Source organism: Tyto alba, unplaced genomic scaffold (assembly GCF_018691265.1).
Source record: "Tyto alba isolate M040663 unplaced genomic scaffold, T.alba_DEE_v4.0 Super-Scaffold_42, whole genome shotgun sequence".
Classification (NCBI taxonomy): domain Eukaryota; kingdom Metazoa; phylum Chordata; class Aves; order Strigiformes; family Tytonidae; genus Tyto; species Tyto alba.
In genome coordinates this window covers 25408787-25432240 of record NW_024881318.1, presented here as the reverse complement: position 1 = coordinate 25432240, position 23454 = coordinate 25408787, and the positions used below count along the sequence as shown (strand labels likewise).

Sequence of the window (23454 nt, the reverse complement as noted above, 5' to 3'; positions counted from 1 at the left end):
ATATTGCTCAGCTATCTTAAAATAGCATGCAGAAAGTAATTCCAACTGCAGATCCTTCAAGTCTGGAGGAGACCGTTTTATCTGTGGGGAAGACAAAAAAAAACACCACACAAAAAAATCTGCTCTCCCCCCCAAACAACAAAAAAAAGCCCAATCAATTACCAATTATTCAAATTAAATTATATTACATTTCCTCCCTCTATGCACAGTAGTCTTCGAAGTGGAAACGTGTCAACTCTTGTTGGGCAAACCAACCCCTTCAATTGTTCCCCTCATCTGCATTTCTTTTCACTGACTTCAACAATACAGACAAGAGCTAGTGTATTATGATTTGACTGGCTGCTTACTGTCCAAAGATATATATACAATTTCAGATATATCCAGGTATTATTAAGAAGTCTACAGCAATCATTTATCTTTGAATGAGGAGTCCCTGCAAAGAAGTTCCATTGTAAAACCATCAGAATCCTAAAAAAAAAGACTGTAAGTTTTGACTGTAGTGCTCATCTTTTACATCACTTGTGGTTATTGCCTATGCTGTTTCTCAAAACATGGGCAAATATGTTTATTCAGTAAGGCAAACACTGCATGGAAATTGCATTTAGAGCTTGCTTCAGCTACCCAGACAGACCCCACAGATATCTAGATTAAGAAAGCAAGTAGTTTTCGCCTGACAATATCAGTGATCACACTGGTATTACTATTTGTAGGAATTAAATAAAGAGCATTATAGGTCAATCATAGAGCTCTCCGCTATGACCTTCACATATTAAACTCAACAGAAGCAGTCACAAAACAGCTTGGAGTCAGCAGCATTTGTAAGAGGGTTCTCAATCTGCAGCCCCTCCCAATCCTAAGGTGACTTCAAAGTGGCATGTAGCCCTCTCATGTTTGTTACTCCTGCCACTTCCTTTAGTCCTATGCTGTAGATAGTTTAATTAAGAAGATGAAAAGATTGCTGAGGAGCACAAGCGCACAGACCATCTTTAAGTCTGGCTATAAACAACCATGAGTGGTTCCAAGCCAGTCTCCAAACATTCCCATCTTGAGACCTTAATTACTGGACTTATATCACCCTAAGTTACAGGATAAGGCCATCTTTGTTGGCCTCAGACACTGTGGTATTATTTTAACTAAACAGTAATCTAAGTGCTAGATTGGAGAATACCATTTTGAAAAAAAAAAAGCAAGCATCTGTAAGGAACAACCCGATACTTTTTAAAATATGAAAACATGGCTAAGGTAAATCATGGAACTAGCCTTTGCTTGAAGCCTTTCTGGAAAAAAAAACAGGCAACCCCAAGTCAAAATGCTTTGGAGTACAATTGTCTGTCCCATTCTGTTCATCAAAGGGAAGAAGTCTAGGTGACTTCCTGTACTGATGCACACACACACTGAAGACTAACACTCTTTCCAATATCCATGATGAATTATCAGCTTCCTCAAGTAGAGGGAATGCAAGAGAAAATACAGGCTCATGGACTGAATTCTGCTACTGGTGAGGGAGAGGAGGTGGTAAAAAACCCAAAATGGTGTGAATGATGACTTCTCTAGAAGTATTCTGTGATTACTTCCCTCGCTGGGGTGGTCTGTAAAAGGATCAGTGGTCACAAGAGCCTTCAGTAAGTGTAGTGGGTATAATAATAGTTCCAGTGTAGACAGCCCTAACTCAAGAGCAAAAAATAAAGCCGTTATCTAGTTTCTTGACATTGACAAGTTTCTTGACAAACTACTCTTAACTTCAGTTCCTTTAATTTGATTAAATTGACAAGATGAGAACAGCAAGAGAGGGGCCCCTTACTGATGATAAAAAACTCTAAGGATTTCAAATAAATCAGGCACTGATGTCCTGACCAAGGAGGAGCTTAAGTTAATTTATACTATAGCACATGTAGCCTAAGAACTATTTCCCTTGTGCTCAATACATTCCTGTGTTATCTCCTCCTAAAAGGGGAACTCCACATCTGTCCAATATCTACCCAAGATCTGCGCTACCACTTGAAGAGAGCTTCTCAACAAGTCAAGTAGTCTGAAAATCACAAAAAGGCCCTGGGAATTACAATTTATCTGAAAGCGAAGCTCTTTCACAAAGAATAACCTTGGCTTTGTCTTGATGGATCTTTATAAAAATTTCTTGGAGGAACAGATCTTAGCACCCCTAAGAGACATGTGAAATGGCCAACCATTAGCTCCCATACCAATGAGAAACCTCTTCATCATGCACATTGGAAGGACATTTACTTATATATTCATTCATTCACAGGTTTTTGGGGAAAGGACATCACTTGCCAAATACACATTGAGTGACTACCTGCACTAACTTGCTCAGCAGTTCTGCCAGCAGTACCAGTTTCCATGTGTGCAGCAGCACTTGCACAGATGTAGTGTACAACAGGCAAACAGAGGAATAGAAGCCCCTCCTGTACCTTCAGGTGTTACAGCATCTGTGCAAGTAAGGTTCTGAAGGAGAAAATACACCTGAGATGCTCCATGTCCATTTGGCCATGCTGATGATCTCTTTCCACTTTCCACAGCCACTTTAAAAGCCTTCTCTCTGCTGAGTCACATAACACATACTGCCATTGGAAACACGGAGAAAGAACCCAGTAGTCTATACAATACCCCCAAATCTAGAACAATGTAAGAAACTTTTCTGTCACAGAGATCCCAATGCCAGAGTTGTGAAACTGTTGGTATATCTTCAGACCAACCAGACCAACTTGTCATTGCTATAGCTCAGGCAGAACAGTACACCTGTGAGGACACCACTGTTTAGTTTACCAATCAAGGGGAGAGAGTTTTCTAGGGCAAGTAACTGTCATAAGTAGTAGCCAGCCACTAGATAGCAAATACAGACAATCTCATTGCCATTAAGCTGGGAGGAGGCGGGGAGGGGGGAGGCAGGCAGGGGAAGAGGAGAGTCTGGGTCTGGGAAGGGGGAAGCACCTGTAGGCCACTAGAGACAGTGCTGACACTAAGGTTTTTGCAGGAAAGGTGTTATTGTAGAAATCTACACAGCTATGAGTTACTACCAGAAAACTGCTATGCATCTTCCTTCTGGAAAGTAAACCACCTTTAAGATTCTTCAAACACCTTAATAAGCTTGGGACAGAGCACTGGACAAATTCTACGCCAGTTTGTTCCAAACTCCTGGACTGAGGAGAGTATGGGTTCATGACATTCCTCATTGAAGACAATCTGATGACACCATCAACCAGGAAGGGGTATGAATACAGTGATATCCAAAGCGTGCTGCTATCACTGAATGATACTTGGTGAATGCTTAAGGTGACACACAGGTCAACCATAAGGATCTTTCTCTCCCAAATAAACAAACATTTAAGGCAGAAACATACCATGATGTGAAAATAGAAGCAGATTTCCACAGCAATCTTGGGAATATGAAAGGCTAACAAAGCATACGTAATCTCTGCTTTCTGATTAAAGACTTTAGCTTCTAAACTTCTAGAATAGGCAAATAGTAGTACCCTTCTTTGGCATGAGAAGCGACTGGGATAATATCCCCTCCCCAGAAGTCTTTGAAGCTTTGTTTACTGAAGCAAAGTAATAAATGGTTTTCTGATCTTTGCATTTTTTTTTTTTTTTTGAAGAACTCCCTGAAGAGGGATGAAGATATTTATTTTGTTGAAATGAACTGCGTAAACTCCAAGATTCAGCAGTGTCAGGCAATATTGCTCTAGGTACCTAAAATTTAGCTGTCTACTTTTGGCATGCAAAGTCTCTCCTAAGAGTCTGAAAACTGATCTGTGGTTCTTGTACACCTCAGGCAGAGTCTGATGCATCTGACCATCCGACAGCTTGTGGAGTACAGGATTTAGATTAAGGAAGTGAGAGTGCTGCTGTTAGCACAGTCTGACTTAGAAACAGGTCATTACGGTTGACCTTGGCTTTCTCTAGTAACTTAACAAGCACTACCAAATCTCATTCAGGAGAAAGGAAAGGAAGGAATGGCAAGAAATCCCTCAAGGCCATGAAGAAAATACAGAGGATTGCTGGCCAGCAGATTGATTTTGCTTTCTAGCCAGCCCTATATGTACTCCTGAACCCACTGCACTGTTCGAAAAGAGTGCCCTGCAGCCAGCTGTTCCCAGCTCTCTTCCACCTGAATGGCACAAAGGGGCTGTGCAGACCCTTGGTTTACCAGTCCACTGAGATTTGTATCTGAAAACAGAACCTCAAAACTCCAGATAGAGCCCAGAGGGTATAGTCTTCAGTGCTTAAAAGCTATACTGATTAACATTGGGTCAAATTCCTCTCTTCTGCTGTAGTAATAATGAACAAGGGAAATACCTGAAGGCCCAACTCCAGAGAAACTTTCAGAAGAGTGATGTCTGGCAAGCTGTCCATGAGTGTTGCTATTTTAAATGCATCCTGGGCAAGTTTGAAGATGTGTGATGAGGAGTGGATATTCTTCTGGATGGATTCTAACACTGTTTCCAGCCTCCGAACATCACCTGCGAGGTGTAAACAGAATCACCAAAATGGAACAAGCTCCCCAAAACATCCAGAGATGCATTATAATTGAGTCTGCCATCTCTATGCAATAGTATGATGTTTCAGTTATACACGCTGGTTTTAGAAACCTTCCATAATTAAATCACAGATAAATGAAAGATACAAGACAGCACAAACACCTCTAGAGCCTGACAGTGTTAGGGCAGTACACGGCCAAAAGTCATCCTGATTTGTGAATTTTAGAAGTGATTTGTCCACTCCTGGCTCTCAGTCTGTGTTGTGTGTCAGAGGGATAAAAAGGTGTCTCATCAGCCTCAAACCAAGTTCATCTGGCTACCATACGGCTAGATTAACTGCTTTACTAGAAAATTAAGGGACAGGTTTAAGCTAGTTCAGTTTGTTGTACCCATTTCAAGCTCCTGTCAGACTGCAATCTGAATTCCTAAACACAAGTTTTATAATCTGTTTACTCCATGAAATATTAAAAGCATTTAGTTGAGTACATAACAGACACCAACATACCTTTGGCTGCTGTAAGCATGGTTGATGCCAGCTCACACTGCTGGGATTCAATGTGACTTAGGGTGAACCAGCGGGGATACCGGTTCGGAACAACTGATGCAATGTGGTGGGGGCGGGACATGTCTCCTGGAGCTGTAGATTCCAATACTAGCAACCTGAAATAAGGAATAAATCCTCTTTCATTAAATCATTACTGATAAGCAAAACTAAAGCTGCAAGAACAGTCGACCTTGCTTATGAAATGTGCCTTTTTGGTCATAAGAAAAGATTGGAAGACCACTTCTCAGGGAATCTTAAAAGTCCATTTGCCAAACTTCCCTACATCAGTAGGCAGCTGCAGGAATTCACAGGAAAATCAAGCCACCAATTAGCCAAGGCAGCTGAGACTTTCTGCTTGATGCACAGAGCTGAAGCTTTTCTCCCTGCCTCGTTTCAGTCTGAACTATGGTCTTCAGGAAGGAAAGTGGAGTAGTTCCCCACTATATTGGGAACATGTAAATATTCTTCAGCATTTGGAACACACTTTCTTCACTTACAAACGCTCAAAGTAAGGCAGAGGGATATTCAACGTGTCATTCAGATTCTGACTTTGCAATAAATTCAGACATGTATTTATGTCCAAAAAGCACATTTTACTGTTCAACTATTACTATTTTTTAAAGTCTTTAAACTTCAGCATACCACTACTTTATAATGTACCATAATCTGATGTTAGGGTCCCAAACAGCAGTGACAGAGGAATTTTCCTTAAAGTTACTTTTCAGACTCCATTTTCTAATCCTGAAGCAAAAATTTCTTTGAGTATGCGTCAATCTACAACAGTCTTATTGTGAGTAAGAATTCATACTTAGAAAATTAAAACTGATGTGTTTCTTGCTGACTACACAAGTGATTACTACAACAGAGACTCAACTGATGGCCGTTGCAATAGATTAAATACAACCAGTACACTCGATACTATATAAATGCCAATGCAAAAAGTACAAGTGGATGAAAATAGGCATTTTTATTCAATATAATTAAGCATAGTTTCAGGACATGAATGGTCAGTGAGACAGCAGATGATAGTAATAAGACAATGTCCAGAAGAAAAGCCTTTCTGGTGCTTAGTTTCTTGATCAGGGTTAACATCTGAGTTCTGTTTCTAACAGCTTTCATATGCAAGCAATTTTCTAGCAGGAAGTCATCTGGGAAGACAAAGGAAATTGGATCTCTTTGTCAATAAAATTGCAACTACTGATTATTGAAAATCCAAAGCATTGTGATTTTCTGCGATAGAATATTTCTTATGGAATAAGCTAATTTAAACTTAAGTTGCAATTTCTTGCACTTAAGTTCTTTATGTAACTGGAGTACATGCCTTTTTCACAGTAAGATAAAGTTCCATCAGTTTTCTGTAGGTTCCTGAAGCATATGAGAATATCTTTATGATTTCCCTGAGGAAGGTAATTTTGAATATGGTATGTATCTAGCAGGCACATATAAATACAACACACCATATAAATAACTATCAGCAGGTTATCTTAACATTATCAGACATATGTATGTGCATGCTAATAAAAAAAGAATACTTCCCTTTTGATTAGTATCAAGAGTCAAATCTCTTCCCTAGTACCACTAAGACACCTCTCTGTACAGCTTTACATACATTAAAATAAAACACACAAACTCTTCAGCTGATTTTTTCCAAGCATAAAGAGAGGGCAGAGGGAGAGATACATTATTAGATGATTTCAATAAACAGTAAAAATTCCAACTACCTAATGCAAAAAGGGATTATTAGGTTATGAGTAACAGTAAATAGACAAAGAGCATGAAAAAGAAAAGGCTGTTTTGGGGAAATCTTTTGTCACATGGAATTTAATTGCCAGCTTCTCTGTTCTTTTACTGTGAAAAGAAATGCTGTTGTGAACTGGTGGCTTTCATGCTATTTTGGCAAGATTAGGGAACATCAGAACAAGCACAAGCAGATTTAGCATTCTTCACTTTTTTTCCCCCCTTTCAAACATCAATTATTTAGCTAGGTTTTTTTTTTTTTTTTAAATTTGTGATTAAACATCACCATTTAAGTCTGTCACCCAGGCTTTGGGAGCCATTCAGACTTAACAAGGAATCAGCCAAACTAAGCCAAACATTCACGTTTAGATTCCAAGTGAGCAGTCAGCTAGGTCACTGCAGACCCACATCCCCAAAGCTCTGCTCCATGTTTCAGTGCTTCAAGCAGAGAACTGTAGACAGAAGTGACCACCAAGGATAGCACAACTCTGTCCTTGCAGACCTGAGGTATATGCATGAAAGACTTTATGGTCTCAGCTTCCAATGTTTTCACAGTGAGTGTTCCACACACTAAAATAGCATTCAAAACATTAAACAGCAGCAGATGATTTTGAATAGAGAGGTAAAACAGCCTAGAGCTGCCATCATGGGTCATTGACTTGTGTAGACACTGAGCCATCCCTGAGAAACATCTTTTTCCTGAGTACTAAAGACAAATTGGATATAAGTCAGACATTTTGTTGTCACATGACATACTCCATTTAAATCCTGATATTCAAACAGAAGTGAGCGAGACTGCTTTTTTATAAAGTACAAGAAAAAAGTATTGGCTCAGACCACACCATGTGATTTCAAATCTATCAGAGAGTTAATTCGTAAAGAAGGCCAGTGGAACAAACAGTCCTACTGAATAGGCTAAGCAGTAAATGATCCTAAGACAGTATGCCACTTTGCTCATTTCTTCACCAATACCACCACACGCACACACACAACCACATGGTTGAGAGAATGCATGTGCTAAAGCTGATGTCATTAAACACAAAACCACGTGCCCAAAAAGTGGGATTCTAGAAGGATTTGTAACAGAGAATGCTGTTTTACAGTTGTAGATAAACACTAATTGTACATTTAGAAATTATTATACACTGTAGTTACTACAGACACTGCTTTTACAGATGATGGAGCCAAAATAATTTCTCCTTAAGGGGAAGAACGCTTCTTTCACTACGTCTTGATTACCAGGCTTTTCCCCCTTTACCCAACCACTACTTGTGCTCTTTCTAGACAACTCATGAATACATACCGCATGGCTCTCAGTGCAGTTTTGTATGCCAATTCAGCATCATGAGGTAGGAGAGAGGTGAAGAGATACTTGGCAAATGTGTGCATTGGAACGCTCTCTCGATGGATAACTTCACCTAAACCACTATATGGTCCAGCTGTGGGAAAGAGAAAGAGGCTTTCAGTCTTTATATTCTGCTGACACCCAACTTCTGGACCTTTAAAACATTCACGATACTTTCAGTTAGAATTAGTATTCAGAGACAGAGTTTGCTGTACAACAGCTAAAGTTATATTGCTATTTTCTGTGAAATATATTACATGTATATCACATATATATATATATAATGTATTACAAGTATATTAAATATCATATATTAAATATCATATATTCTTCAAGACAACAAGACAGACTGCAAACTGTATAGAACTAAGCACACTACCAGTGTGCATACAAATGACAGAATTGTTCCAGTGCTCCATGGGGCTCATTCAGCAAGCCTACGCTATGCAAATATAGAGAGTGATAATCCCAGATTTGCCTCCACATAGTTATATTGTGCACATGAATCTCTATGCAACCTATTAGTACATGAGTGCTTTATCATAAATCCACCGGGGGGCGGGGACGGGGGGGGGACGGGGAAAAAAAGCAAAGAGTGGTTACAGTGGAAACCAATCACCACAGCAGTATCTGACCCCTATTATGTCTCACCTGACATTAGGCATTTAAATAACCCTTTGGTCTGGACTTGGTCTCCAGAGAAGAGTAGGTCAGATCTTGCGCCAAAGCTGGTTTTGTTAGTCCGTTATAGTCACATGATCTTAAAAATTGTGTTTGTTGTGGGAAAACTATCTCCATTGTTGGGGCAATGAATTTTGCTCACACTCAGTGCAGACAGTGTACTTCATAACAGCAGCATCAGGTTTGACAACAAAAACGTTAAATGCAACTATTTCCTTGCCAAGTTCTGAATGTTCATGGTGCATATGAATCCCATTTTTACATTTTTCCTGCAACTTTAAGACTGCTATTCCTGTTGATAGGAAAACTGTGTCAAGCCATTTTTGACTTCAGCAACTAGAAGTTCAGGCATTAAACATTGCAAGATACAAAATAACAATTTTACATTAAGTATTATTGGACTATTATTGCACAGATAGCAGCCAGTCCTAGAAGTTACTACAACTTCTACTAGAGACTCCCATCCACCACACTTGGATGGATGGATGAATGACCACATGAGCACATGTCTTTGCTGCAGTTACCCATGTCACAAACTGCTTCCAGCAGCAGTTCAAACTAATATGGTGGACTACACTGAAGCAGTTGGGGAGAGCAGATGAAGATAAACAGTCAAGCTGTTTCAGCAATGCTTTTCTGACTGGTGCCTTAGCACTAACATGCAAAGATAAAAATCACTATGCATGAAAAAATTCTGAGCTCCATAGGTGGGCATTTCTGAAGACTAAGGCTGATTACAAAAGAAATGTCAACGAAGATTTAGTAGGTGACAGTGTTTCTTGATCATTTAAAATGAACTTGAAAGCCATTCAAAAGTAGCTGGCATTGCCCCAATGAAAGAAGATATTTCATGTATGTTTGCCAGTTGGTGGTCCAGTCAGAAACTCAGTTAGGACACATAGAATACATGACAAAGCATTTATATGAAAATATATTCTGCAATTAACTTAGCAGTCAAGCAAAAAACTAGAACAGTTCTTGCAAAACAGCCTTACGTTCTGCTTTCCCACGCATTCAAATGGTAGCTGCATACAGCATACATTAATCTGCATTAACAGCATAGAAATCAGATTAATATTAGATTAAGCTTTCTTTATTGTATCTACAGGCCTTTAACTATAAACACACAATTGATATGATTAGCATCTTAAACCACTGCAGTGTTCTTCCTCTGTGAGCGCTGGCAGTTTCTGCCTAACCTGGAGTAAACAAGCTATGGAAGGAAAGCCAGATTTCTCAGCACACAGTAATTCAAGACCATCATTGCACACTGCTCACCTCAGCAATTCTGTAGGTAGTTATATCAGCAGATCACGTGCTATGATCACTTGCTTAATACTCTAAGAAAACACTAAAAGAATTTCACTGATCGAAGTAGTAAACTAGAATTATCAGGGAGCACTTTAGAGAAATCCTGCCTTTTTCCTCAGAAAGCATCCTTACCGGTAAACAAATGCAGCAAATTGATTTTATAATCCATAGGATCCGTGTATGGTAGTTAATGGCTGTATCCAGTGAACAGCTGTTCTTGTCCAAAGGCCAGAAAGCAGCAGTACAGCCACACCATAATGGAAGCTCTCCCCATGGTGAGGCTTCTCTGCAGTTTTCAAATAGCACCATCAGTAGGTACCAAAGTCTTTAAGGATTTGGGCAAAAATAGTGACGCAAAGCTAAGAACCCTAAACAACATACTGAACCTCTTACATTAAAGAGGAAGTTATAGAAGACAAATGTATTGCAGAAAGAAAGCAAAATCTGACTGATTTGTTACAGTTTCCTCAACTTACCAAGAGCAGTACCACACTCCCCACCATCCCTTAAGCAAGTACTCAAAAAACTTGGACCTTGCCTTTGGTTAATTGGTTCCTTTAAAGTTTTCCATTTAAAAACACAAAAACCAGAAAGACAACCTCAGAACCCATGAGACTACTCTCTGAACATGAGGCTTAAGTGCTACATTTTAAGCCTTTTTAAATGCTAAGGCAAAAGTATGTACTTTTTTGTACAGACTTTATTGTAACACACTAGCTAATTCCCAAACACAAATTGTTTGCCTTGGTCAAAATTTAGACAAGACCAGGCCTTAAGCCTCAATATTTGACCATGTATTTCAATTTTCACTTATGATACAAACTTCAAAGGCAAGTAATTTTCCTAATTGCTACAAATAAAATGTTACATTTCTGTCCCAGCAATTCTAAGTCAATTTGCTGAGCTCTTCACTTGGGAACAGAGGTAAAAATCATCATACACTTACAAAGCTGCCAGTCCCTTTTTCAGGATACAAAGAACACTTAGAATTTTGCTACCTGAGGACCACTGATGACAACTGATGCCTGTATTAATTAATTGTGAGCCTGAGTCATATAAGCAGGATACTGAGAAGCAACAAATCTAAAGAACAAAACGTAATTAAACCAAAAGGCATATACGTCAATAGATACCTTAGCTCTACAGTCACAGGATATCTGATGTAGTATGTTTGATTTTCATAAGAAACTGGGAACAAAATTTTGCTGGAGCTCTATGTCAAAAAACCACCTGAAGTATGTAAGCTAGTTTCCACAGGAATACTAGTTCTGTGTGCTTGTGTAAGTGAAGACAGTTTAAAGAAGCAGTTAGCATCTATATTGAGCTACCTTCTAATAGGAAGACTGCTTGTTTTCGAAAAATCTTCACCAGAGTATCATCCAATTCAATTTCCTGTAGTTTAGAAATGAGCTGCTCCTCATTTCGACAAACCTTCTCTTGTGCATACAAGCCATCAGGCATTATTCGTTGCTGTCCCAGACCTATCAATGCTACTTCCACAGCCAGTGTTAAATAAGATTCCCCTTCTTCTAAGAACTTGTGTGCAGGTAGGTGCTGGTACTCCAGAGATTTGCATTGCCCCATGTTCTCTGCAAGGGATGACAAAGAAAAAACACATCAGCAAAGCATTGTAACCCATAATCTGCCTACCATGCCATACATACAAATGTTTTCTCTGTTAGCATTACATTCTTTAAATTATTTAAATTAGCACAATCTCAAAATCCAGTGACCCAATCTAAAATATCCCATCCAATTCCACATGCCAGAAATATAAAAAACTATTACGTTTTAAATAACCCGCTCAAGTAAAGCTCTCATTTTTAATTTTTAAACCGCACAATTTAGAGAAAGGTAGTTTCTCCAGCTTTGTGTTAATGATGCCAAAATTGGAAGATCCATTTCATCTTTTTGCCCCCACCCATTCCTGTATCTCCTTAAAGCCTTGATGTGTAAGAGGAAGGAAAGGTGCTTGTACACCTGCACAGATTTCAGTTGAAGCTACTAGGCTTGCACAAATACAGTATGCCTGAGTACTCCACAACTTGATAGCAACTTGTTTGCTAGTGCTCTTTGCAGGCTGTTTTACTTTTTACAATTGCATTTACGATAAGAATGCATATTATTAACACTAGAAGTTCTACTTTTAGTAAAGATTACATGTAAATTACACACAGACCAAGACATAAATTGCTTTAAGGAATACTACCGATTCATTTGGCACTTCATAGACACTCCATGTGACAAAAAGCTATTCCAACCTGTAGTAGTTTACAGTCTAACTTGGGAACAGAAAGTTATAATGGACAGATGTAAGGAGATGGACAACTGCAGCAAATGGGAAGGCTGAATGCATTTGACAGATTGCATATGCATGTGGAGGAGGAAGTTATTTTTCCACATACATTGTTTTTATTTCATGGGGTTGCTTTGTTTGTTTTATCATGATTGCAAGGAATCTGATTTCTGATTTCTTTTCATTAAAAGTTCTTCCAGAATTTCTGGATATGGGATTAGGAATTTATTGAAGAAAATCTAATTGAAAAAAAGAAGTTTTGAGGCAAAGCCCCAAGAAGACTGTCGATATGCATATAAAAGAACTGCAGGCAGAGGGATGAATCCAGTTTCTATCCACACAGGTGATGATAAGAAGCTACTGCAGAGGTGTAAAGAGACTGAGAACAAGGAATTAATCAGTTTAACTCCTGGGAAGAAAATACTGAAATTAAAATGGGTGCACACATCTTACCCTAAATCATGTCTCGATACTGCAACACTACTTTCCAATTCATATAATTTATAGACTGTGTATGTGATCATTTTTAAGTGTTTTGTCATTGATTTTAAGTATTATGCAAACTTGTAGCTAATCAGTCCAATAACATCCTGGGCTGCATTAGGAGTGTTGCCAGCAGGTCAAGGGAAGTGATCCTTTCCCTTTTCCCTCTGCTCAGCAATGGTGAGCCCATGCCTGGAGTGCCATGTCCAGTTGTGGGCTCCCCAGTGCGTGGACATACAGGAGCAGATTCAGTGCAGGACCACAAAGATGGTTAAAGGACTGCAGCGTCTCTCATATGAGAGTGAGACAGGTGGGATCATTTGGCCTGAAAAAGAGAAGGCTCTGGAGGATCTTACCAAAATGTATAAATATCTGATGGGAGAATGTAAAGAAGACAGTGCCAGACTCTTCTCAGTGGTATCCTGTGACAGGACAAGAGGCAATGGGCACAAACTGAAATACATGAAATTCCATCTGAGCATAAGAAAACACTTTTTTTACTGTGAGGGTGGTTCAACACTGCAAGAGGTTGCCCAGAAAGGTTGTACAGTGTTCATTCTTGAAGTCATTCAAAACTGAACTGGACAAAGTCCTGGGCAACCTGCTCTAGGTGACCCTGATCTGAGCAGAGCATGTGGACTAGTTCTCCAGAGGTGCCTTCCAACCTCAGCAATTCTGTGATCATATGATTTCCTGCAATTTCTCAGAAAGAGGGTAGGGTGATGTGTGTGGAGAAGGCTGCTGCTATAAAGCTTTATTTGTTTTAATTTCAAGTGTGAAATAAGGAAACGTCTTAATGAGTAACTGGTAATTTTTTAAAGTGCTTTCATATTTTACTTTAAATATTTTCTCTCCTTTGTGTTTTCTTAAGGAATACAAACATGAATTATTTTACTATAAAAACACAGGCTTTAAAGCTGATTCAGAAAAGCAAGATAGGAAAATGACTCTGGTAAATGAAGACATTTATAAGACTGCTCCCTTTGCTTGGCCTTACCGGTGAAGTCTGAGAATCCATGGAAGTTCTCATCATCTACCCTGCAGGCTTCCATCAGGCTACTGAAGAGGGTGCCAATGGGGTCCAAAGGGTGTCCCACCCAACCTTCAAGATTTGTTATTGAGGTTACTCCTCTGTGGAGAAGTTCTGTGACAGAAAAGATAGATGGAAGAAAAGAGAGTGCATGTTATCTGCTCAAAACAATTATAGATGTAAAATTGATTAAAATGCTCTTAGTACAGAATTCAAAGTACTTCCAGTAGCTTCTGCTTAGGATAAAATAGTATCTTTCAGGATGAATTCATTACCCTTTATGAATAAGAGGAAAAAAAGAAAAAGAACAAAGGCCAAACATTTTGAGCACTAGCAAAGTGTATTATGGGTCAAAAAATTCAACTGCAGTACCTTTTGAAATCTCTTACTTGATACTAGTAACTCTTCTGCAAATGCCTGCTGAAAAGTTACACTGGTAAAATATTCACAACAGTTTCCTCACTTGAAAAGCTGCAGTACTGTTTTTACATTTTAAATTAATCTGATGGCACTGAAATAAATGAAAATATTCTAAAATATGTTCCAATTTCATAAATAAAACATGAGCTTATCCTGCATCTAAATATTTATTGAAGTAATAAACTCAGATGACAACTTTTTTTAAAAAAAAAAGAAAAAAAAAAGTTTAAATGAGGTATACGAGAAAAAATTGTCATTTAAGTGGATCAAATGCATTTCTTGTCATTCTAAAACTTCAGTCAACAAATACCTTCACGGATACTTTGTTTTGTAGCCCTGACCCATCGTTCGGTTAGAACATGAAAAAATTGTTTACACAGCGAATTGAAGGAAGCATGGTTGTGGTAACAGATGTTAGAGATTCTCCAAATCCCTTTTTCTACTAAGAGTCTTATGGCAACAGCTCCCCTTCAACTCCAAGTCCCAACATTTTTCCTCCTAGAAACATACACACAACTGAACCATGAGAGATCAGACATATTATGGGTCACCATTTAAAAACTATACACAAGCCACTAGGGATGGTCTGTTTCTCTGCCTCTAACACACTAGCTTGTACCTGCCTCCACTCTCTTTTGTTCATCAAGTGCCATCTTTCTGAGTAGCCATACGTATTATCACAGAGCTTTTAAATCCTGCTTCTTGCTTATTTAAATGCATGGGGCTACATAATGCAACACAGCCACACCGTCAGGAGGGTGGGGTTTTTTAAAGAATCCACTGATATATAATATGAAAAAACAAACAAGTCATTGTCTTACTAATAAATATAATGTGCTAAAGATGACAGGCAGAAGCAAGTAATATTACCAAAAGGGATTAATCACAGTGACTTCTCACTGACTCACTTGTGTTCTCTTTATTCTATTGTGTCTACTTATGACCTTGTGTCATGCCCAACAAAGGCTTCAGTCCTCCAGTCATATAGACATTTAACTTTAAACCACACAAGTGGTTCCATGGATGTCAGATTTGTCACATGAATAAGAGCTAAGTGGGAGCATGTGGTGTTTGCTGAACTAAAACCTAAAGCTGGGCTATAGCTATCATCTGCTTAGAGAAGACCAGTATGCTCTGCAGTATTAAAAGCGTGTCTTTGAAAAATTCCACGCATAAGAGGAAAAAAAAATAAAAAGCAGTAACAACAGAAACAACAAACTTCTGTTTTGGGGGAGAATGGATCACATTTCATACGGTCTATTTTTTTATTTATAATAGCATATTAGTTGACAGCTATAGAAACTGCTTGTAGGGAAAGCAACTTAACAGAAGTATTGACTGTCTAGGTACTACATTAGCAACTATGAAACCAGCACACTTGCAGGAGACCCTTCACACCTGCCAGTGGTGCACACACATCGCATACACACACATGCCTCCCCCTTCTTACCCTCGCAATCTGAGAAGCTAAGAAAGCTGCAAATCTATTAAGGGAATATTTGTTAAGGACAGACACATTACATGATAAAAAGATTTAGCAAATTCTACCAAGTAATAACACAAAGTGCTTTTAAGTTTTGTTCAAATCTAGGATCCACAACAGTGCTCAAAAAACCTACTTCCTTGGGTACTGTGGGGAAAAAAAAAAAAAAAAAAAAATGGAGGCACATAGGAACTGCCAGCTAAATTTTTTTCACTCAGCTGTCTACCTTGTCTTCTAAGTGCTCATTTCTAGGAAAACATCTGCACACACAGTAGAAAAAACTTACACGTATGACTTCAAACTGGTATTTTTGACTACAATGCATGAGGGTACACATAGCTAAGGCTAGCAACAAAGATGTAAAAGTTTGAATTAAGGTATTCTTGTAGCAGCTGAGAAAATAATTCCAGTTTTTCCACATGCACTCTTTAACCACAAAGCCATCCCCTTCTTCCACTGCCTCTTCAAACTAACAACAAAGTTCAGTGCAGGATTATTTTGGGTAGCAAGGATCATATGGCATAAAAACTGCATCTAAAGGAGAACGTTCCTTCAAAAAATCCAGGGGTAGTTCTCATTAGAGGAACACCACTGAACATTTTATAAAAACCAGTGTTTCTAAAATAGAACTAAAAGCAATCCACCTCTATTCAGAAACACTAAAATTTTACACATTATAAGAGACTCTTTTGGAACACAAGGCCAAATTGGATGAGCTTCTGTATTGTAGGCTTTGCTTCATTGTTACTCTTGATGTCAACTTTAGGCTTACACCTCAGAAACAGATAGTTCAGCTAAATTATGTCAGAGAAAAAAAAATATTTTAAACACCTGACATGCCAAATGCAAAGCTTTGTTTACAAGCCTGTAAATTACACAGGGTGAATATCTTCACTGTAACCAAAACAATGACTGGCATAAGGGTCTTGTCATACCAGATATATTGCAGAGGACAGAACAGAGCCCTTGCCTTGCACAGCTCACAACCCAGCTTACAGAAAACCTGTGACATCCAGAATGTGACATTGCCACAATGATCATTTGGACCAAAGAGTTAAAGTCACCTTTCACTTTAGTTTCAAAACTGTTTTTCTCATGCAAAGTTCCAGTCCGGTGTCATTGTCACCTCGCATGTCCTTTGCCCTTCTCTCTTCCCCACATTTACCTTTCTTCTGAGCCCGGAACATTTCCAGCTGTTTCTGCTGCTGCCTTCTTAGTGTATTAACAATAGCTATTGCTAGCCTCAGTGCTTCTCGTGGGTATCCATGAGATCGTAATGCATCCACCCTCGCACAGGCTGTAGGAACATGTTCTAAAATGGAGAAAATAATTGAGGAATAGCAATGCTTCCATGTCTGTAATAGCCTGTTTTGCTAGGTTACTCAAAAGAGCGTTTTTTTGTTTTTTGTTTTTTTTTTTTTTTTTTTTTTGTTGTTGTTTTTTTGTTTGTTTGTTTTTGTTGTTTTGTTTTGTTTTTTGTTTTTAAAACTATGCAAGAGACTTAAAGGACTACATCTGAGCCAGCATTTCAAGGGAGCCTCTGTTCTTTTTGCCAGGTTTTTCATTCATCTCCCCACCATCCCCCCCAAAATAATGCCATAGAAAATGAACAAAGCAGCAAGTCATGGAAACATCTTTCCGGTTTAGCCACTTACCATGCCAGAGGGGCCACCCGTGAGAGTCAAAGAGCAAGTTTTCAGTGTCGTCATGGTAACAGTAGTTGGTGTATAGGTCACTGCTGATAATGTGCTGTAAGTGGTTGTCTTGCCAGTGCAGATCGCACGCCTCAATGGCTCGAGTGAACACCGTCCGATGTGGCCTGTTCGATGAATCTGTCATTTTCACAAGTTCAGAAAGCTTCATCAGCTTTTACTCATTCATATGTGAATCAGTCATTCACAGTATTCTTGTCTTCTGCCTATTTACCAACCCCCAATTAACAGCAGCCTGCCTTGCCCCCATCTGCAACAAGCAGCCCGCAGATGACATTTCACATCCTATTATTAACCGACAGCTCATACAAAGTGTGTGCCATTCACTTTGAGTACAGAGAGAGAGATCTACAAACCAGCAGGGCTGATGTTAAACAGGATTTTGCAGAGGGAACAGCTAGAGATGAAGGACATTCAACAGCATGTACAGAACTCCCCTAAAAACAAACCAGAAAGTATATGGCATACGGCTCCTCAAGCATCCCCAGTTTCTCTCCTCAGACCCATAGCTGCCAGGATGAGGGACAGATAAACATCGCATGAAAGATTTTTAGTTGTTCTCTTTGAGAAGTGACATTAACTTTGAGCACTTGTATAATTTTTTCATCATACACATATACACCAATACTGTAAAGAAAGGGAGGTACTGAGGCCATGGGATTGACATAATTCTTACCAGACATTTTCCTATGGCAAAACTGCTCTGTCAACATGGCACTATGTCTATGAACATTGACATACCTTGTCACAGTTACCACTAGCTGGCCCAGCTTGGGCTCAACATCATGAGATACAGAATATCTATTTCCTTCAGAGGTAATCTTCCAAGAAAAAGAAACAAGGAAAACACCTTCTAAGTCCAAAACTGCCACCTCCCAAGCATTTTATTTTAACTTTATCATAACTAAACAAAATACATATCAAAATACTGAGGGTCTTGAGGATTACGAGGGTTTCTTCCCCAGGTAAATATCCTGCATCTTCCCCAGTTATTAGCAAAGTAGCCACCTTTGCTTGAAGAGGACTGGACAAGGCTTCTGTCAGATCTGATAACAACATTTCAGATTAAAAAGCATGATATTGAGTAAGAAGAGACACATCCTGCAAGACAGCAGTGTTGCCTCTGCATTCCACACACACCTAGCAATGCAGACTGCACATACAGAGTACATCCCACAGATAGCTACTTTAGTTTCTCACACTCAAGTTTAACGCAGTTGCAACAGATCTCTCTTTAAATAGGTATCAAAAGGCTTTGAAACTGCAAACAAAATAAAAACCCCACCACCAGAAGGAATACAAGATTATAGTCAAGCAAAGAAACAACAGACTTTTACATGACATACTTCAAGGACATCCAGTTTTCATGCAACATGTATTTAGAGGCACTAAGTGAAACGTTAGAAGACCTAACTAAACACAAATACTCGCTTTGAAAACATTGCAGCCCCAGCACTAAAAAAAAAAAAAACCACCTGTTTATCCTTTTTGCAAGGATAGTATTAGTGAAAATAATTTTGGCTGGTCAATCCTCAACAAGAATGTTACTTGTCCCAGGAAAGAGTGCTGAATTCTGCAAGGCTAGAGTATATAAGATAGAGGTTATATTATATGTTGCAGTCAGTGCATATGTTTAGGCTCACCTTGGTTAGCATTTGCACCCTGAGGCAAAGCATTGGTTAAATTGGGCAGCTCGTTTCCATGGTTTCCATCTTCCCAGGGACAAACATCCACACTGTTCCATTTTTTCAGCTGTTTTAGCCAACTGGCCTTCTGCTCCAACTTGCAGTGGGGATTTAAGACTATACACATCCACAGAGCACCTGATTTTAAAAAAATTGCTAAATTATGTTTTCTATTAAAAACGCAGCAGCCAATGACTAATTGCAAACTTCTACACTGTAACAGTTTTTCTCCCCTCAAAGGCTACACTTCTTGCTTCCCAGCTACGCCTCGCACCAGACATACTGAGTTCCCAATGCAGAATCCTGGAGCTGGCATGGCCCATCTGAAGCAGCTGAAAGACGGTACCAAGACAACCTTCTCAATTAAAAGGCATTAAGAAGTCCTTTATATTAGAAAATCCAAAGTTCACAATGTATGGCTCAGACAAGAACATCAGTCAAAAGCAAACAAGAATTCACATAGAGTTACAGCAGGAAATTACTAAAGTTTGTCTTCTAGTTTTTGAACCAGAAGCAAATTTTGTTTCCTACAAACAAGAACTATGTATCTTCCAGCTTCACATTACAGGAACCCAAGACATGCATTAGTAAGACATGTGTTCTGTAAACATATACTTCCACACTCAGAATCCAGCAGAAGTACTGCTGATCACATAACTCATTTCCAAACACATCTGGGTCTCAGAGATCCAAGAAACAATGGTTTTGTGCAGTCTAATAGGAATAAGATATTTTTACTGCAATTATTTCAGTAATTTGGTTACACTAGAAAATTTGTTTTGCATTTGCTGTTTATGAAGTTTGAAGGGAAAGCTAATTTGTGCTGACATTTCCCCATCACATTGGAACCTGCTCCCTGAAACTACGTAACAGGGCAGGAATAAATACATCAGGGTCTTCAACAATTCTTCAAATGGGAAGATTTTTCTCTAAATGAGCTGTCTCTTCACCAGCATGAACTTTGACAGAAGCATGAAGACATCTGAAAGTACCATTTAGCAACAGTTCATTTGCTTATTAAGAACATGCCTTATACACTACAAGAGATTTAGAGAATATGCTTATACTATGCAATCTTCATGACAGGCTGAAAAAAAAGGTGTAAAAATGTGGTTGGTTCTTCTAGGATAGTAAGATTATCACATTCAAGTATTCTTTTCCTAACTAAGAAAGCAAAATGTATACCCAGAGCACAGGCCATCACATTACATTCACTCCTAAAGTAACTTGGCATGTTGGTATGCCACAGCACAGGAGCCAGGGGAAAGAGATTGATCCTTAGGGTTACATGGCCCCTGCTATACAGACCAACATGAAATGGGGAAGTAGTACCAAAGAAACTTGAAAACCACAACAAAATACAATATGGTACAGTGCAGAACTCCAGAGACACTACACTACTGCATATTATTACAGCACAGTAGTCAAATACAGTACAGCAAGTGTTTTGGGTTGTTTTTTCTAAGTGTCTGAAACTTGCCATGGGAGTCAGGACAATACTATTTTTAAAAAACTTCTTTTAAAAATCAAATCATATGACTTTCTTTAGACACACTTGTCAACACGTTTCACTCTCCAGAGTCAAATTACAGCTGGTTCTTACTATTAAGTTTCAATGCAGTCAGCACTGCCCAAGACAGAATGACTACATTTCTTGCAATCTCCAAAATAAAACAGATGATGCATAGTGGAAAGCCTTGGAGAATAGTTAACTTGGGCTTGTCTACTTATTTTCAAAGTCAAGTATCACTTGAGGGCACTAAGAAGACAGTACCTTTCAGCATCTAACAAAGAAGCCAATTTAATACTTTGTAGCCAGATTCCCAGTGTTCTCAGACTGAAGCAAAAGCAAAGTGGAGTATCTTAACCGCATTTGTAAGTATTTCAATCACCCGGCAAGGTGGAACATACATTACTGATTACACTATGCCCCTGCAAAAGGAGTGGCCTTTTCTTTTTCCACATCCCAGAAACAGCACTAGAGGCAAAGGAATTCACTCCCCTTCTTCAGAAGCTCCACTCTTCGTGTAGTATGCCTAAAAGGCAGGAGAAGGAAGAGATCCCTGGAAGTACCAAAATCCTTTAAAAACTTTTTTGGTTTAAAGATGGAAACTATGTCAAGCATAAATATATTGTTAGCAGTGATTGCCTCAGAAATACAGCCTATTTTTATGCAAATGAAGCACAGGACAAGTGTATTTCTAATAAACCCCACACTTAAAACTTCAGTAGAGCCCAACTGGACCCTGCTCTTAGTAACTTCAGGGCAAGCTGCACGCACATCTGAGATCCCTCACTCAGTTTTCACAGCTGCCCGATTCCCTGCAGGAAGAAGAGTGTGAGACAAAACTCCCCCAGGAGAAGAGAAGGAACAGAAAGAGCCTCAGGCTCAGCTCCTGTAGACAAAGGCTGCCATTTGGGAAAAATGATGCATAATGCTAATGACCCCACACTCTTCAGCCTATTTGGGTTTCTAGTTTTTTTGATTGTTTCTGTTGTGTGATTTTTCTTCTTTTTTCCCTAGCATGTGTGCATTTGCCTGTATTCATATTTCTTCCTTCTCCTACTCCCTAAGTGCCTTCCCCCTCCCCTGACATCTGCTCCACTATGGCTCTTTCAATTCACTGGTTCCTGTCCTGCTTCTAGCACCAAAAACTCTGAGGAAAGCGTTCACTTATGCCCAAATTTTTACCACATGCCAAGTGGAAGGAGCCTGGAGGATATTCTTCTTATTTCACTCTGATGCTGCTCAGTAGAAGCCCCTGATGAACTGGCCCTTAAATGTCACCACCCACCTGAAGGCTTACACTGGCCTCAAACAAGAGATTCTCTATTTTCTGCCTAATGGCTCCCATACAGGGAAACTGCTGATCATGCTTACCCTTTAGGGGTAAGTGCCTTGAGAATGACTGGCACTACAGATATGGCTTACAGAAAAATGAAGGGCAGCTACTTGTACTCTGTGAGGGACGTATTTAAATCCATTTCCAGTGACTTCAACTTGGAAACTGCTGTTGGCAGTAGTCTTTATTCAAACTTTCCCAAAATTCATGGTGTTCTCAAGTTTACTTGTCTGACTAGAATTAATGATGTCACCAATGCCACCTGAAATATTAACAAATGTCTCATTAAATGAACAAAAAACTCCAAAGAATGTGTTTACATACTCTGGTTTTCTAACACAGCTCACTCTCTTCTTCCTGTCTCCCCTTCCCCAAGCAACAGGTGTCTTTTCATACTGTTCTCCAAAGGCTGACACATCTTCCCCCTCAAACTACATACTACTAAACCAAAAGTAAAGTTCTGATTTGGATCCCTTGACTATGACCTACATCTTTCCAACAGAAAACTCCTCACAAAGTGATCACAACCCCATATATAAAAATTTTTCCTTCAGAAGATAATTGAAAAATAAGACATTCTGCGACTGCAATTTGATATTAACTTCACAAGAGAATAAGTATTAGAACTATCACATTGAAGTGATAGTTCTAATACCTTAACTGCATTTTAGAACTATCACATTGAAGTGATAGTGAGGAATTGCCTATTTTGGTTCAACACTAATCCTCCTGGCCCGGAAAAAGCCAGCTTTGCCAAAGCAGACCTTTGGTTCAGACAGCCCTCCTTCTGAAAACACATGGTTGACATTCATCTTTAGTGTGCTTCACACCAAAAAAAAAAAAAAGTTACATTAATGCTTTACATAATGTGTGCCTTCCTTGTACGTACAAGGGAACATAGGTACTTTTGTGTTTCTCAGTAGACATCCATACCTTTGAATTCACGTCGAAGAAAGGGACAGAATGCCTTTACAATGCTTAGGATTTAAGTATGCAAACTGAAAAACATTAAGAAATATTCAGTCACTGTAAAAGTAGATGTTGTAATAAATACACATCCTGTGTATGCATGTATTAATGAAGCCAAAGGAAGTGCATGTATACAGACTCTCCTAAAATATTAAGCATTGCTCAGTTTTCATAAATGCCATTATATTTTACTCTTGCCCCTGTAAATGGGAAGGTGGTGTTAGAGTTTTAGTGGGGGGCTAGGATGGTGACCATGATTGAAGATCCTGCATACAATTCTGTTTGACTGATCAGTCTTCCCAAGAAATCTGCTTTTCCTAGAAATATTATGCTACCCTGTCAAGGCTGCTGTGAAGCTAAGCTTGGGTCAGCATCCCCTCATTTACAATACCTGTGTAATCAACGGCTGACACCTGGCCTTT

The 23454-nt window shown here is 39.1% G+C and overlaps 1 protein-coding gene across 2 annotated transcripts in view; it reads right to left on the bottom strand.

Moving 5' to 3' along the window:
• Window positions 1-23454, bottom strand: part of ZSWIM6 (zinc finger SWIM-type containing 6) — a 111519-nt gene that overhangs the window by 5198 nt on the left and 82867 nt on the right. Inside the window, exons 5-12 of one of the 2 annotated variants that reach the window (XM_042804764.1) lie at window positions 19179-19358; window positions 17479-17655; window positions 16989-17135; window positions 13888-14034; window positions 11440-11700; window positions 8078-8213; window positions 4999-5153; window positions 4312-4475 (exon numbers count right to left, since the gene is read on the bottom strand). In XM_042804764.1, coding sequence (XP_042660698.1) covers window positions 4312-4475; window positions 4999-5153; window positions 8078-8213; window positions 11440-11700; window positions 13888-14034; window positions 16989-17135; window positions 17479-17655; window positions 19179-19358 — 1367 coding nt within the window. The remainder of the gene's footprint in view (window positions 1-4311; window positions 4476-4998; window positions 5154-8077; window positions 8214-11439; window positions 11701-13887; window positions 14035-16988; window positions 17136-17478; window positions 17656-19178; window positions 19359-23454) is intronic. The other variant, XM_042804765.1, reaches the window with a different exon arrangement.